At 42.6% G+C, this 12,812-nt stretch overlaps 1 protein-coding gene and 1 long non-coding RNA gene across 7 annotated transcripts in view; one reads left to right on the forward strand and one right to left on the reverse strand.

The window, feature by feature from the left end:
• LOC139070014 (uncharacterized) overlaps positions 1 to 12,812 on the forward strand; it is a 162,856-nt gene that overhangs the window by 48,500 nt on the left and 101,544 nt on the right. The window lies entirely within an intron of this gene.
• Positions 1 to 12,812, reverse strand: part of setd2 (SET domain containing 2, histone lysine methyltransferase) — a 111,781-nt gene that overhangs the window by 10,382 nt on the left and 88,587 nt on the right. For all 6 annotated transcript variants that reach the window (XM_070551558.1, XM_070551559.1, XM_070551560.1 and 3 more), the window contains 3 exons: positions 12,595 to 12,720; positions 2,475 to 2,611; positions 2,295 to 2,406 (listed from right to left, as the gene is read on the reverse strand). In XM_070551558.1, coding sequence (XP_070407659.1) covers positions 2,295 to 2,406; positions 2,475 to 2,611; positions 12,595 to 12,720 — 375 coding nt within the window. The remainder of the gene's footprint in view (positions 1 to 2,294; positions 2,407 to 2,474; positions 2,612 to 12,594; positions 12,721 to 12,812) is intronic.

Raw genomic sequence — 12,812 nt, forward strand, 5'->3', positions numbered from 1 at the left:
CCGGGGGATGCACCCCCCGGTAGAAAATTTGGGACATTTTATATTTAAAAGCATCAGACTGGTGCAATTTGAGAAAAAAGTATAGTTACAGGCTGGTGAGAATGTATGTTAAAGTATCTTTTCATGTTCGCAGCATTATTATATTATATTTGATTGATTATATAACCTGTCCTGTCTTTAATCCACTTTGAACACCAACTACAGCGAAATCCTCTGATGCACCCATGCTGCTCAGTACCACAACTGTACTGTTGTCATTAGTTACTAAAAGAACCATCAGCTGGCAGAGCTACTGTTGAACGTGTGAGCGTGCACAACTTGCAAAACTACGTGATTCAATTTAAGAAACAAAGTGGAATCAAAATGCTGTTATTTATTTGTTGTTGATGTTAATGGGACTCTAAGGAAGTTTGAAGTTTTTATGCTCGCGATTGCCACTCAGGCCTAACACGTAACTGCAGTTTCAAAAGTAATCTCGTGCATGAGGTGCGCATGCTGTACGTGCACACTCCTTAACGAAAATGACAGCTGAGACAGTCCCGTGTGTGTGCCCGGAGGACAGAAGAACACAGCGAATTAATAAAAATAATGTGCCTCTGTCTCTGCAGCTGCACTTTCTCGTCGGCCGGCCGAACGTGCAGTGTGTGTGTGTGTGTGTGGGTCTGTGTGTGTGTGGCCCGGAGGACAGAGGACAGGAGAACACGCAGCTAATTAATTAAATAATGTGGTTCTGTACCTTTCTCTTCAGCGCAGCCGACAAAGGTTTATGATGGGTCAGTCCTCCTGCATGCTCAGATCATTCCCTTCCCTTGCTTGAAAAATTGTTCCAAAATGAAAGTTGAACCCACATCTTTTTTATCTGTGAATTCAATGCCGTTCGGCGAGTCTCAAATAAAAATTTGGGCATCTTATTACTGTAAAAAAATATCATTAATGTAAAAACAAGAAACTCCAAATAACAAATTATGTTCACAACTGGAGTTGAACCCAGGTCTTCTGCATGAGAGTCAGACATCTTACTAGGTGAGCTAATGCGCCAGTGACATTCAATGCATCTGTAACATTTATATCCTTGATGACATCTCAAACAACGTCAATCCAAAGAACGGTTCGGAGCAAAAATGGCTATTTTGTTGCTAATTTGCAGGAAATATCTAGAAGAAAGTCCTACAGAAAGTAGCTAAGGGTCCTCAGAAATGTAGCTAGCTTTGTCACTAGGCGTTAGGAACAGCAACAGATTCGCTGAGTTGGCACTGCCTCTCTCTCTCTCTCTCTCTCTCTCTGCTGCTAAAGCTACGGATAGCAAATGCTACGGGCTATGCCTGAGCGTGAACGTGCATGAAGCAGCCTGCTCGACCCGAGCATCTCTCTTTTTCTGTGATTTTACAGAAAAACAGGCAATCACAGTAAAAATGCCAGTGCTCATTCTACAGGACCAGGGCATTGCAGGAGAATGTATGAAGAAGACATTTATTATTTCTATACATGTTTTGGCTGTCGCATTTCCATAATGCCCCTTTAACATAGAAACTAAATATATCTGCAGGGCTTTAGGCCCAGGGCAGTTTTATACCTCAGAACAAACCACATCCAGACTTGTTATTAATTACAGTACAATCAGAAAAATCTGTATTGTTCACAGACATCCATACCTTAGAAATGAAATGGTGGTGTCATATTCGCGGAACGTTTCGCTCACTGCCATGAGAATGAAGAAGGGGGTAATAGCGTGGAAAGTTTCGGTGCCGTGCGTGTGCCGTGAGAGCGGGGGTTGATTACATAGCTGTGGTGCTAGAATTTCAGGTGTGCCACGCCTGAGCCTATGTAGGAGCAACACTGTGGCATTTCAAGGGTCCTCAAAAAATACGTATTAATGTATACATTTTTGTAGCCACTTTCATGAGCGGACGTTTTTACCCTCTAAAGACTCAAGCGTATAGTAAAAATTAAAGTGAAGCTTGAGGGTTTAGTCAGGATAAAACAGCCAATATGTGCTAATAGTGTTTTAAATCATATCATTTTCAAATGTTCTACAGATCCTTTTCTTTGAACAAATTTATATTTTATAGCTAAATTTAATCAAAAGTGAAAAGCAAAGAGAAAACTTGTTTTCTTCTCAGTCTTAAAATACAAAAACAATGAATGTTTACAGTCAAATAACTGAGTCATGTAACAAAGAACAGTTTTGCTTTGTTTTGTGTTTGCGGTACAGTCCACGAGATAGCCCCCCAACCCATGTGGAAGTGTTGACCTTGCATCTGCTGAAAATCACAACAAAGAATTATTAACACTACCTTGGAAGGATTCTCATCGTAGGTGGGTGTTCCCAGGTCCATCTCAGATTCATGGTCTACGCTGGTTCCTTCACTACTTCCATCCCAGTTGGGTGGATCCCACTGAGTCTGTCTGAAGTAGAAAAAAATATTACTATTGCGACACTTTCTAACAACAAACACACGCTCTGCTGTACTGACCTCGTGACAATATGGTAGTAGTAAATCTTGCCTTCAGGATCCCGGGCCACTTTCCAGTTAGGAGGTAGGACAATTGTTTTGGGTTTTGGAGGAGAGGGAGGAGGCAGGTCGATCACATTGTTGGGTACAATCAACTCCTAGTGACAAAAACATGCGTTAACAGATGCAGAGAACGTTCAGTTGCACATTTAATTAAAGTAAAGGTCTTCAACCCAAAACTTAAACTAAATAACAGCATAAGATCAAGAGACACAAGCCCAAATCACTATTTTTGGGATTTAAGTGTGATCTGTTGTAAAACCCTTACGCCCGGATCACATCAGACGTGGAACGACGAGCGTTTTCATTCGGCACCCTTGTTAACCTACGTTCTCGGTCACATCAGCTGCAAAGCACTGCGAAGCGCCACAAAGGCTCACACTGTGCAGCAATCGCTTCGGCGTGTGCTGTAATTTTTTCACGAGTCGTGAGTGAGCCGTGTCAATTGTGGCAGGAAGTCAAACCCAAAAAGAAGAGGCAGGTAGGTAAATTTAACAAAATAAAGAAAAATTTCCAAAGAAAACACGGCAGTTGATAAATGTTATCTTTATTGTGTATGTAAACAGACTAGACATGAAAATACAGTGGGGCAAATAAGTATTTAGTCAGCCACCGATTGTGCAAGTTCTCCCACTTAAAATGATGACAGAGGTCAGTAATTTACATCATAGGTACACTTCAACTGTGAGAGACAGAATGTGAAAAAAATCCATGAATTCACATGGCAGGATTTTTAAAGAATTTATTTGTAAATCAGGGTGGAAAATAAGTGTTTGGTCACTTCAAACAAGGAAAATCTCTGGCTCTCACAGACCTGTAACGTCTTCTTTAAGAAGCTTTTCTGTCCTCCACTCGTTACCTGTATTAATGGCACCTGTTTGAACTCATTATTTGTATAAAAGACACCTGTCCACAGCCTCAAACAGTCAGACTCCAACCTCCACTATGGCCAAGGCCAAAGAGCTTTCGAAGGACACCAGGAAAAGAATTGTAGACCTGCACCAGATTGGGAAGAGTGAATCTACAATAGGCAAGCAGCTTGGTGTGAAAAAATCAAATGTGGGAGCAATTATCAGAAAATGGAAGACATACAAGACCACTGATAATCTCCCTCGATCTGGGGCTCCACGCAAGATCTCATCCCGTGGGGTCAAAATGATCATGAGAACGGTGAGCAAGAATCCCAGAACCACACGGGGGGACCTGGTGAATGACCTGCAGAGAGCTGGGACCACAGTAACAAATGTCACCATCAGTAACACACTACAATGGCAGGGAATAAAATCCTGCAGTGCCAGACGTGTTCTGCTGCTGAAGCCAGTGCATGTCCAGGCCCGTCTGAAGTTTTCCAGAGAGCACATGGATGATACAGCAGAGGATTGGGAGAATGTCATGTGGTCAGATGAAACCAAAGTAGAACTTTTTGGTATAAAGTCAACTCGTCGTGTTTGAAGGAAGAATACTGAGTTGCATCCCAAGAACACCATACCTACTGTGAAGCATGGGGGTGGGAACATCATGCTTTGGGGCTGTTTTTCTGCTAAGGGGACAGGACGACTGATCCGTGTTAAGGACAGAATGAATGGGGCCATGTATCGTGAGATTCTGAGCCAAAACCTCCTTCCATCAGTGAGAGCTTTGAAGATGAAACGTGGCTGGGTCTTCCAACACGACAATGATCCCAAACACACCGCCCGGGCAACAAAGGAGTGGCTCCGCAAGAAGCATTTGAAAGTCCTGGAGTTGCCTAGCCAGTCTCCAGACCTCAACCCCATAGAAAATCTGTGGAGGGAGTTGAAAGTCCGTGCTGCTCGGCGACAGCCCCAAAACATCACTGCTCTCGAGAAGATCTGCATGGAGGAATGGGCAAAAATACCAGCTACTGTGTGTGCAAACCTGGTAAAGACCTATAGCAATCGTTTGACCTCTGTTATTGCCAACAAAAGTTATGTTACAAAGTATTGAGTTGAATTTTTGTTATTGACCAAATACTTATTTTCCACCCTGATTTACAAATAAATTCTTTAAAAATCCTGCCATGTGAATTCATGGATTTTTTTTTCACATTCTGTCTCTCACAGTTGGAGTGTACCTATGATGTAAATTACTGACCTCTGTCATCATTTTAAGTGGGAGAACTTGCACAATCGGTGGCTGACTAAATACTTTTTTGCCCCACTGTAAACAAAGACGCCAACACACACACTTACTCATTCATGTGGAGAAACAGCATTTCCATCATTTTAAATGCAGTTTATACAGCAAAAGATGGATTTAATAAATGTAAATACAACCAAATATGCTTAATTCATACTAACCCTAACCCATTTAGCAAGGAACTGGTTAACAAAACAGCAGCAGGATCAGTGCAGTTTCTAATATCAACAAGCATGGCAAACTGGTTACACACACACACACACACACACACACACACACACACACACACACACACACACACACACACACACACACACACACACACACACACACACACCAAGGGCACAGGGGGTGGGGTGAGAGGGGTTGGAAAACAGGAGGCGTGAGCAGAAGCGCTCGTCAAATTTCTCGCCTGATGTGAATAGAGGAGCAATGGGCAGCGTGCAAATTTTGTGAGAGATCCGCTTCGCAGCTGACGTGATCCCGGCATAAGAAGGCACTATACAAATACAGGCCATTTAGCATCGCTGAGGTATTGGATTGGGACTCTTATCAAAATAAAATGACACGGATCGGCTGCGGCCGCAGCTCCTGACAGCCACCTCAACAGTAGAAGCACTTAACATAGCCCACTGCGACTCCCTCGGGACCTGTTCGAAGGAGGTGGGAATTGAAGCTCCTTCTGACAGGAAACTCCAGCAGACGTTCCCAACAGACCCTCACAATACGTTTAGGCATGCCAGGTCTGACCGGCTTCCTCCCCCACCATGAAAGCCAACTCACCACCAGTGGTCAGTTGACAGCACTGCCCCTCTCTTCACCCGAGTGTCCAAGACATGCAAATGAGATGATACAACAACAAAGTCAATCATCGAACTGTGGCCTTATGTATCCTGGTGCCAAGATGCTTGAACATGGTGTTCCTTATGAATAATCCATGACTAACACAGAAGTCCAGTAACAAAACACCACTCAGATTCTGATCGGGGGGGCCATTCCTCCCAACCATACCTGTCCAGGTCTCACTGTCGATGCCCACATGAGCATTAAGCCTAATTTATACTTCTCCGTCTGTGTCAGGACAGACGCATGCAACGCCATTATCCGTCCTGTTGAGGGCTTTTCAGCAGGATGGAGTTGAGCTCTCTTTTCTAAACGTCCGCCTAACAAGACGGAGAATGCAAGCTAACGATTGATCAGAAAGCTGCTGTCGTCAACCGCACCGCCATTGCACCCTCAAAAACATAAAGAGAGCTGAAGATATCTAGCGGCAGACACGGAGCAGCTTGAAGAATTCCTCGCGGAAAAACTCTAAAAATATCAACGTTTTATTCACCTGTGACTTGAGGAATTAAGTGATATGCAGCAAGCATTTTATTTGTGGATGGAAATGACGGTAAACGTGGATTCAGAGGTGGCGAGTGCATGAATAGGTGGAGGAGAATGAGACAAATTTGTTCACATTAAAAAATCTCTGAAATACAAAAAATACAATAGTAAATGCACCATCTTGGACCGTATACATGACAGGATACCCCAAAACAGCACTACGCCCTCTGTTGTCCTGGCAGGGAATTGCTTTGCAAAACACATAGACGGAAAGGTCCGAAGGCAAAACTTCTCCATATGTGCATGCCGGTCTCTCCCTAGTGGAGCTGACGGAGAACTATAAATTAAGGCTTTAAATTCCCCCAGCAGAATGAGGGAGTAGTGATGGGGCAAACGAAGCCAGGCTTCGAGACGTGTATCGAGCAGGAATGGGGCATGTCCATGAAGCCCCGCTTTGAGGCTTGCTTCATTTCGCAGAAAACTACGTGACTGATCACAAACAAAGCCTTGGTTTACCTGAGTCACGTGACTGGTTTGTTTTCTGTGTCACTTTCAAAATAAAAGCTGCCGAACCTCACGGTAATTTGTGGGTTGTTTTAGTTTGGTCCATGTGTCTGTGTGGAGTTGCGATGTGAAAAGATTATTGACAGAGTTCATCCACAATTTCAGGATCACACCTGTCAAGTTTCGAGTTTCGTGCTTGAAACTTGTTTTAAAAACCATAATCTATATTTACTGCTTTTTCCTGCTGTCTTCCCCAATTATTATTCACTGAAAATGTCCGGTATTAAAATCATTCATGAGGAAGCCCCGTCTTCTGTAGGTAGAAGAAGACAGGGTAACATCGATTATACGGACCTAGTTTGAGTTTAAGGAGACTGATGTTGAGTAGAAAGACATCCTCAGTTAAATATTCTGGGCGACTATCTGTGTAAAAGCACGTTAACACAGATGAGATGCGTTTCTTTTATTAACACATGATGAACACAGGCTTCCAAACTTTCTGAACATTTCCTGTTATTTAGTTTGAACCAAATTTTCTCAACAGTTTCAGCTGATTGTCACATTTTATTAATAATAAACCACAACAGAGCTCAGTAATAAAACATGAGTCTGAACCCCCCCGCTCTGCACAGGTCAGCAGAAGAGAGGATAACCCTCCCTTATTTTAATATCGTCAACAATAAAACGCAGCAAAGCATAAACCAGCAGTTATTCACTGAAGAAAACATAACTTCTATGAGCAAAATAAAAACAATAAAATGAAAAAAAAAAAGAATCAGAAAAGCAGGAAGAATTGTTATTTATGTTTTAACATTTTTCATTTTGTTTCATGATGTTTGTTTACAATTTTTTTTCTGGGAAAGTAAACTGTGCATGCTCAACCTATTTGATCTGATTAAATACTTGGTGAATATAAACTCACGGCATGATCGGATCATTTCAGTTGGCGTCCATGTAAACAGAGATTTGGGATTTCCGATCAACCAAGATTCGAATGGATTGGGGAAATTTGGCACATGTAAACGTGGCTTCTGTCAGCGCTTCTCCTCAGGAACGTCAACATACCGCACTCCCGTCCACTCATCAGTGACGTAGGACGCAGATTTAATGTGACATGACCGTTTAGACTGCAGTCGCTTTCAAAAATGGAATAAGTACCACAAATGAAAGTGACATGGGTCAGATTTGAAAAAATAAAAAATAAAAAATCTGATCTGTGCTGTTCAGACTCAGGAAAAATCAGATGTGATGCACTTTTGTCTGCAGTGGCATCCATAGACAATGTGTGATGCATTTTAATGCATTGTAATGTTACCAAGTACCACTAGATGGCACCACAGCTAATGTGTTCAATCGGCACAGTAGAGAATGCTTCTAAGCGCTTCATGAGGCTTTATTGGCACACCACTACAAAGGAGTCACTGAGGAAAGTAGTTCTGGAGCCAGAGCCATGCGTTGAGGTGAGTCCAACTATATCTAGCCAAAACCTCTCAACCTCACCCACAAGCTCTTCTCACAGTAAGGCGACATTCCACGTACTGAAAGCTAGCTTTTGTAGCCGAGGATCAGACTGCCAAGGTCCCTGCCTTCGGTTACCACCCCACACACAATGCACCCGACCCCTTTGACCTCTCATTGAGTGGTGAGCTTATGGAAAGGGGAACCCACGGGCTTTCTTCGGGCTGTGCACGGCCAGGTTCCATGGGTAAAAGCCCAATCAACAGGCGCTCGCCAACATGCCCCAACTCCAGGCCTGACTCCAGAGGGGGGCACCGGTGACCCAAGTCGGGGCTAGCGAACACGGTTTCCATTTGTATTGTTCATCATAAGGGGCCTATGGGCTGCACTTTGTCTGATCCCTCACCTAGGACCTGTTTCCCATGGGTTTGCCATGTATGGGGAGAATAAAGTTTCAAAAGATCTGTGCGTGTGTATCTAGATTTGTGCGTGTGTATCTAGATTTGTGCGTGTGTATCTAGATTTGTGCGCGCGTATCTAGATTTGTGCGTGTGTATCTAGATTTGTAAGCGCGTATCTAGATTTGTAAGCGCGTATCTAGATTTGTAAGCGTGTATCTAGATTTGTAAGCGCGTATCTAGATTTGTAAGCGTGTATCTAGATTTGTGCGCGTGTATCTAGATTTGTGCGCGTGTATCTAGATATGTGCGTTTGTATGTAGATATGTGCGTTTGTATCTAGATATGTGCGTGTGTATCTAGATTTGTGCGTGTGTATCTAGATTTGTGCGTTTGTATCTAGATTTGTGCGTGTGTATCTAGATTTGTGCGTGTGTATCTAGATTTGTGCGTGTGTATCTAGATTTGTGCGTGTGTATCTAGATTTGTGCGTGTGTATCTAGATTTGTGCGTGTGTATCTACATTTGTGCGTGTGTATCTAGATTTGTGCGTGTGTATCTAGATTTGTGCGTGTGTATCTAGATTTGTGCGTGTGTATCTAGATTTGTGCGTTTGTATCTAGATTTGTGCGTGAGTATCTACATTTGTGCGTGTGTATCTACATTTGTGCGTGTGTATCTACATTTGTGCGTGTGTATCTACATTTGTGTGTTTGTATCTAGATTTGTGCGTGTGTATCTAGATTTGTGCGTGTGTATCTAGATTTGTGTGTGTGTATCTACATTTGTGCGTGTGTATCTACATTTGTGTATGTGTATCTAGATTTGTGTGTGTATCTAGATTTGTGTGTGTATCTAGATTTGTGTGTGTATCTAGATTTGTGTGTGTGTATCTAGATTTGTGTGTGTGTATCTAGATTTGTGTGTGTGTAACTCTTGATTTGTAACTTGTGACAAATCATTGAGTACACACACACACACACAAAACACCTGGTAAACGAGGACAAAACTACATTACACACAGGGTTTACCCCAGAAAATGAGTTAAGTCCGGCCCCCTTGGGTCGCACGCTCCATCCCGCAAGCGCTCCTCCGTGAGAGTGGGGTTTGGGGGGGTTGCACACGTTCCGCTGCTGTTTCTCACCAGTATCAGATGATGGAGGGCTCTAGTTTCGTTGTGCCATTCGTGTCAGCGGACACGGTAGGGTCGGGGAGGGGGGTGGGGCATGATGCTTAGCCTGGCGGGCCACCAGGCTTATAAAGCGCTGGGGGAAACCCTGCACACAATGCCTAGTCCACACGTAGCCGGGGTTTTTTAAAAACAAATATCCGCCCCTCCAAAAACTTGCATCCACACCACCGCGTAAAAAAAAAAAAACTGTCCGCACGTACCCAGATAAATACGTTGTTAAGGACATGCCAGACCTGTAGACGGCAGTACTTCCCCCGTTCTTAACCTCGTCCTTCGTCTGTGGTCTTCCGCAAGGAGCAGTAATTCCGCTTGCAAAAACAAACAAGCAGAAAGCGCTTGGACAATTGATAAAGCGAGCGCAGCTCTGAAGGCTTCCATGATGTCGGCTAGTGTAAACACAGGTCGCACACGTGATGTCAGCATTTTTTTGTCCTGGAAAGTGACGTTGCGGACCTTAAAACTCCGGTTTTGTCTGTCCACACGCAGACACCCAAAACGGAGAAAACACAGATCTTCACTTTGGCCGGAGTTTTTAAAAAGATCCGTTTTCGTGTGGATGACAGGCCAAAACGTAGAAAAATATCTACGTTTTGGCAGATCCCCAGCTACGTGTGGACAGGGTCCAAATCAGTTTACAAGTACAAAAATCCTTTTGAGACTATTTTCACACCTGACTGATTTGTGCGTACATGGTGCATTTGAATGCTGGGTGGAAGCTGGGAAATCCTAATTTCCTTTGGATTTAGTCTAAACTTGTGTTGACGGGACAAATAAGTTTTTCTGTGGAAAAATATAATATCTCAGGATCCTGTAGTTATAAAAGATACACCAACATTTAATTTTTAATAATCTAAAATAGTTTATTTAGACAAAGGGTTATAACAAATGACTAATAAATGGCTGACTGGAAAAAAGCAGGGTTCAAAAGGAGAGAAGGCATGAGAAGATAGTACAGAGTCATGGGGCGCTTAAGTCACGCACATCTACTGTCGGACCCCGGAAGAATGAAAAAATTAATGCAAGTCAATGGGGCTAAAAATGCTCATTTCTAATTCCACTTGTTATGTGCCACGGATTTCACATACGATGTCCATGAATTTTAAAGAAGCATTTTGATACCAAGAACTCGCTTATTTTCGCACGAGGGGAAGCGCTATTTTAGGTTTAGTGTGAAAATAAGTCCAGGACTACAAATGCGCTTCACAAAAGTGATGTCATCAAACCAGAAACAGAGAAAAACAGAGGGAAAATGGCTGTAAGTTCAGCGAACTTCAAATCCTTCCTTCAGGAGAAAAGAACCACCAATCTGGTCATTTGGTAAGTAGCAAATACGCTAGAGGAGAGGAGATTATGTGGTGACAGCATATATGGGATGTGCTGATGTAGTCATGCTAATTACGAGTTTTTACAAGCTGATAAATCTCAAAGTACGTGACAGGCGCGGTGGAAACACCCATCATTAGTTTTCATTTAAATTGCAGTACAAGATATATGTGATCCAGGGCGTAAGGCAAAGCAGATTAGAAAACAGCTTTTAGCCCCGTTGACTTGCATTAATTTTTGCTTTCTTCTGGGGACTCACAAGCCGACCGGAGACTTAGGCTCCCTATGGTGATCTTTCCTCTGAAGTAAGTTAAACCTGCACACTTTGCAGTCTGGTTATGATGAGAGAGCTATTACTTTAGACCATTTCAGACGTTTTACAGGACTGACAGATTGATACACTGTCCCCATTTCTGTGTTAGCAGGCGCTAATGGCTGTGTGAGCTAAGGTACGTTAGCCGTTACAAGCTGTTGTGAACATAGGTATGAATAGAGAATAATGTTTGTGCTCTGTAAGATGAACAGATGATTTAGTTGCATCCCCAGACTTGCATTTGAATTTGTTCAGATTACATCAAGGGCAAAAATGCTGCTTAGCATTGTGGTTTTGCTTGGTTAGCTTACAGCCTCTTTAAAATCCACCTAATAAAAATGGTTTTTAATCATTTAGAAACTTCATTGCACAACTCTATTGACATGCCTGTCAAAATGTGTGGTTTTGAATGCATCATAAACTATGATGGACAAAAAATTCACTGAACAAGTCGGACCACAGCTCCCAGCATTCACCAGACAAGGACATGCTTCTCGGGCCTGTTTATGTGTGTGCACAATAACATTGGGGCAGTTTACATATTATTGTGCACACGCATAAACTGGCCCAAGAGCCACTTCCTTGTCTGGGGACAGTGTGTCAATCTTTCAGACCTATAAAACGACTGAAATGGTCTAAAATAATAGCTGTCTCATTAAAGCCTGACTGCAAAGCACGCTGGATTTACTACCACTTACTTCAGAGGAAAGATCACCAGGATGCTGCACCATCTTCTTGTGCCTTCTCCTGGTTTGAAGCCTGCTTTTTCCAGACAGAGAATTACTCTGCCATTTATTAGTAATTTCTTTTAAACCTTTGACTGTTTTCATGGTTCATTAACACATATATATCGAAATAAACAATTTTAGAGGATTAAAATTAAATGTAGGTCTATCTTTTATAACGACAGGATCCTGAGATACTCTATTTTTCCACAGAATTTGTGTTTCCCGTCAACACAAGTTTAGACTAATTCCAAAGGAAATTCAAATTTCCCAGCTTCCACCCAGCATTCAAATGCACCATGTACGCACAAATCAGTCAGGTGAGAAAATAGTCTAAAAAGGATTTTTGTACTTGTAAATTGATCTGTGTGTGATGTAGTTTTGTCCGTGTTTACCAGGTGATTTGTATGTGTAGGAGCTGCAGCTACAAACAAAAATGTAAGCACAAGTTACAAATCAAGTGTCACACACACACACACACACACACACACACACACACACACACACACACACACACACACACACACACACACACACACAGACCTTTTGAGACTTTTTTCTCCCCATAGCCATGTGTGTGTCTACCAGAGGCATAAAGCCTCAAACAACAGACTTTTCAGTCTTTTCTAAATAGTTGGCATTTACATTTAAATTTTTTGTAGAGCTTCATTGTAATAGTTACCTGCTGAAGGGTTTGGGATGTGACGATGGTGGTGACGGTGCCTCCCTGCTGCACCACCACTCCCTGCTGATGGCCAGGATACACTGGCTGCCCATGTAGGTAGCTGGCTGTGGGCTCTGTATAGGCCTTTTAACAGAGCACAAATTAGATTTAGCAGAGCTTTTGTAGCGTAGTGTATTGTACATTCAGATAAGCAAATTGTTATTCAAAGACTAGAG

This window comes from Nothobranchius furzeri, chromosome 5 (genome assembly GCF_043380555.1).
Source record: "Nothobranchius furzeri strain GRZ-AD chromosome 5, NfurGRZ-RIMD1, whole genome shotgun sequence".
Classification (NCBI taxonomy): domain Eukaryota; kingdom Metazoa; phylum Chordata; class Actinopteri; order Cyprinodontiformes; family Nothobranchiidae; genus Nothobranchius; species Nothobranchius furzeri.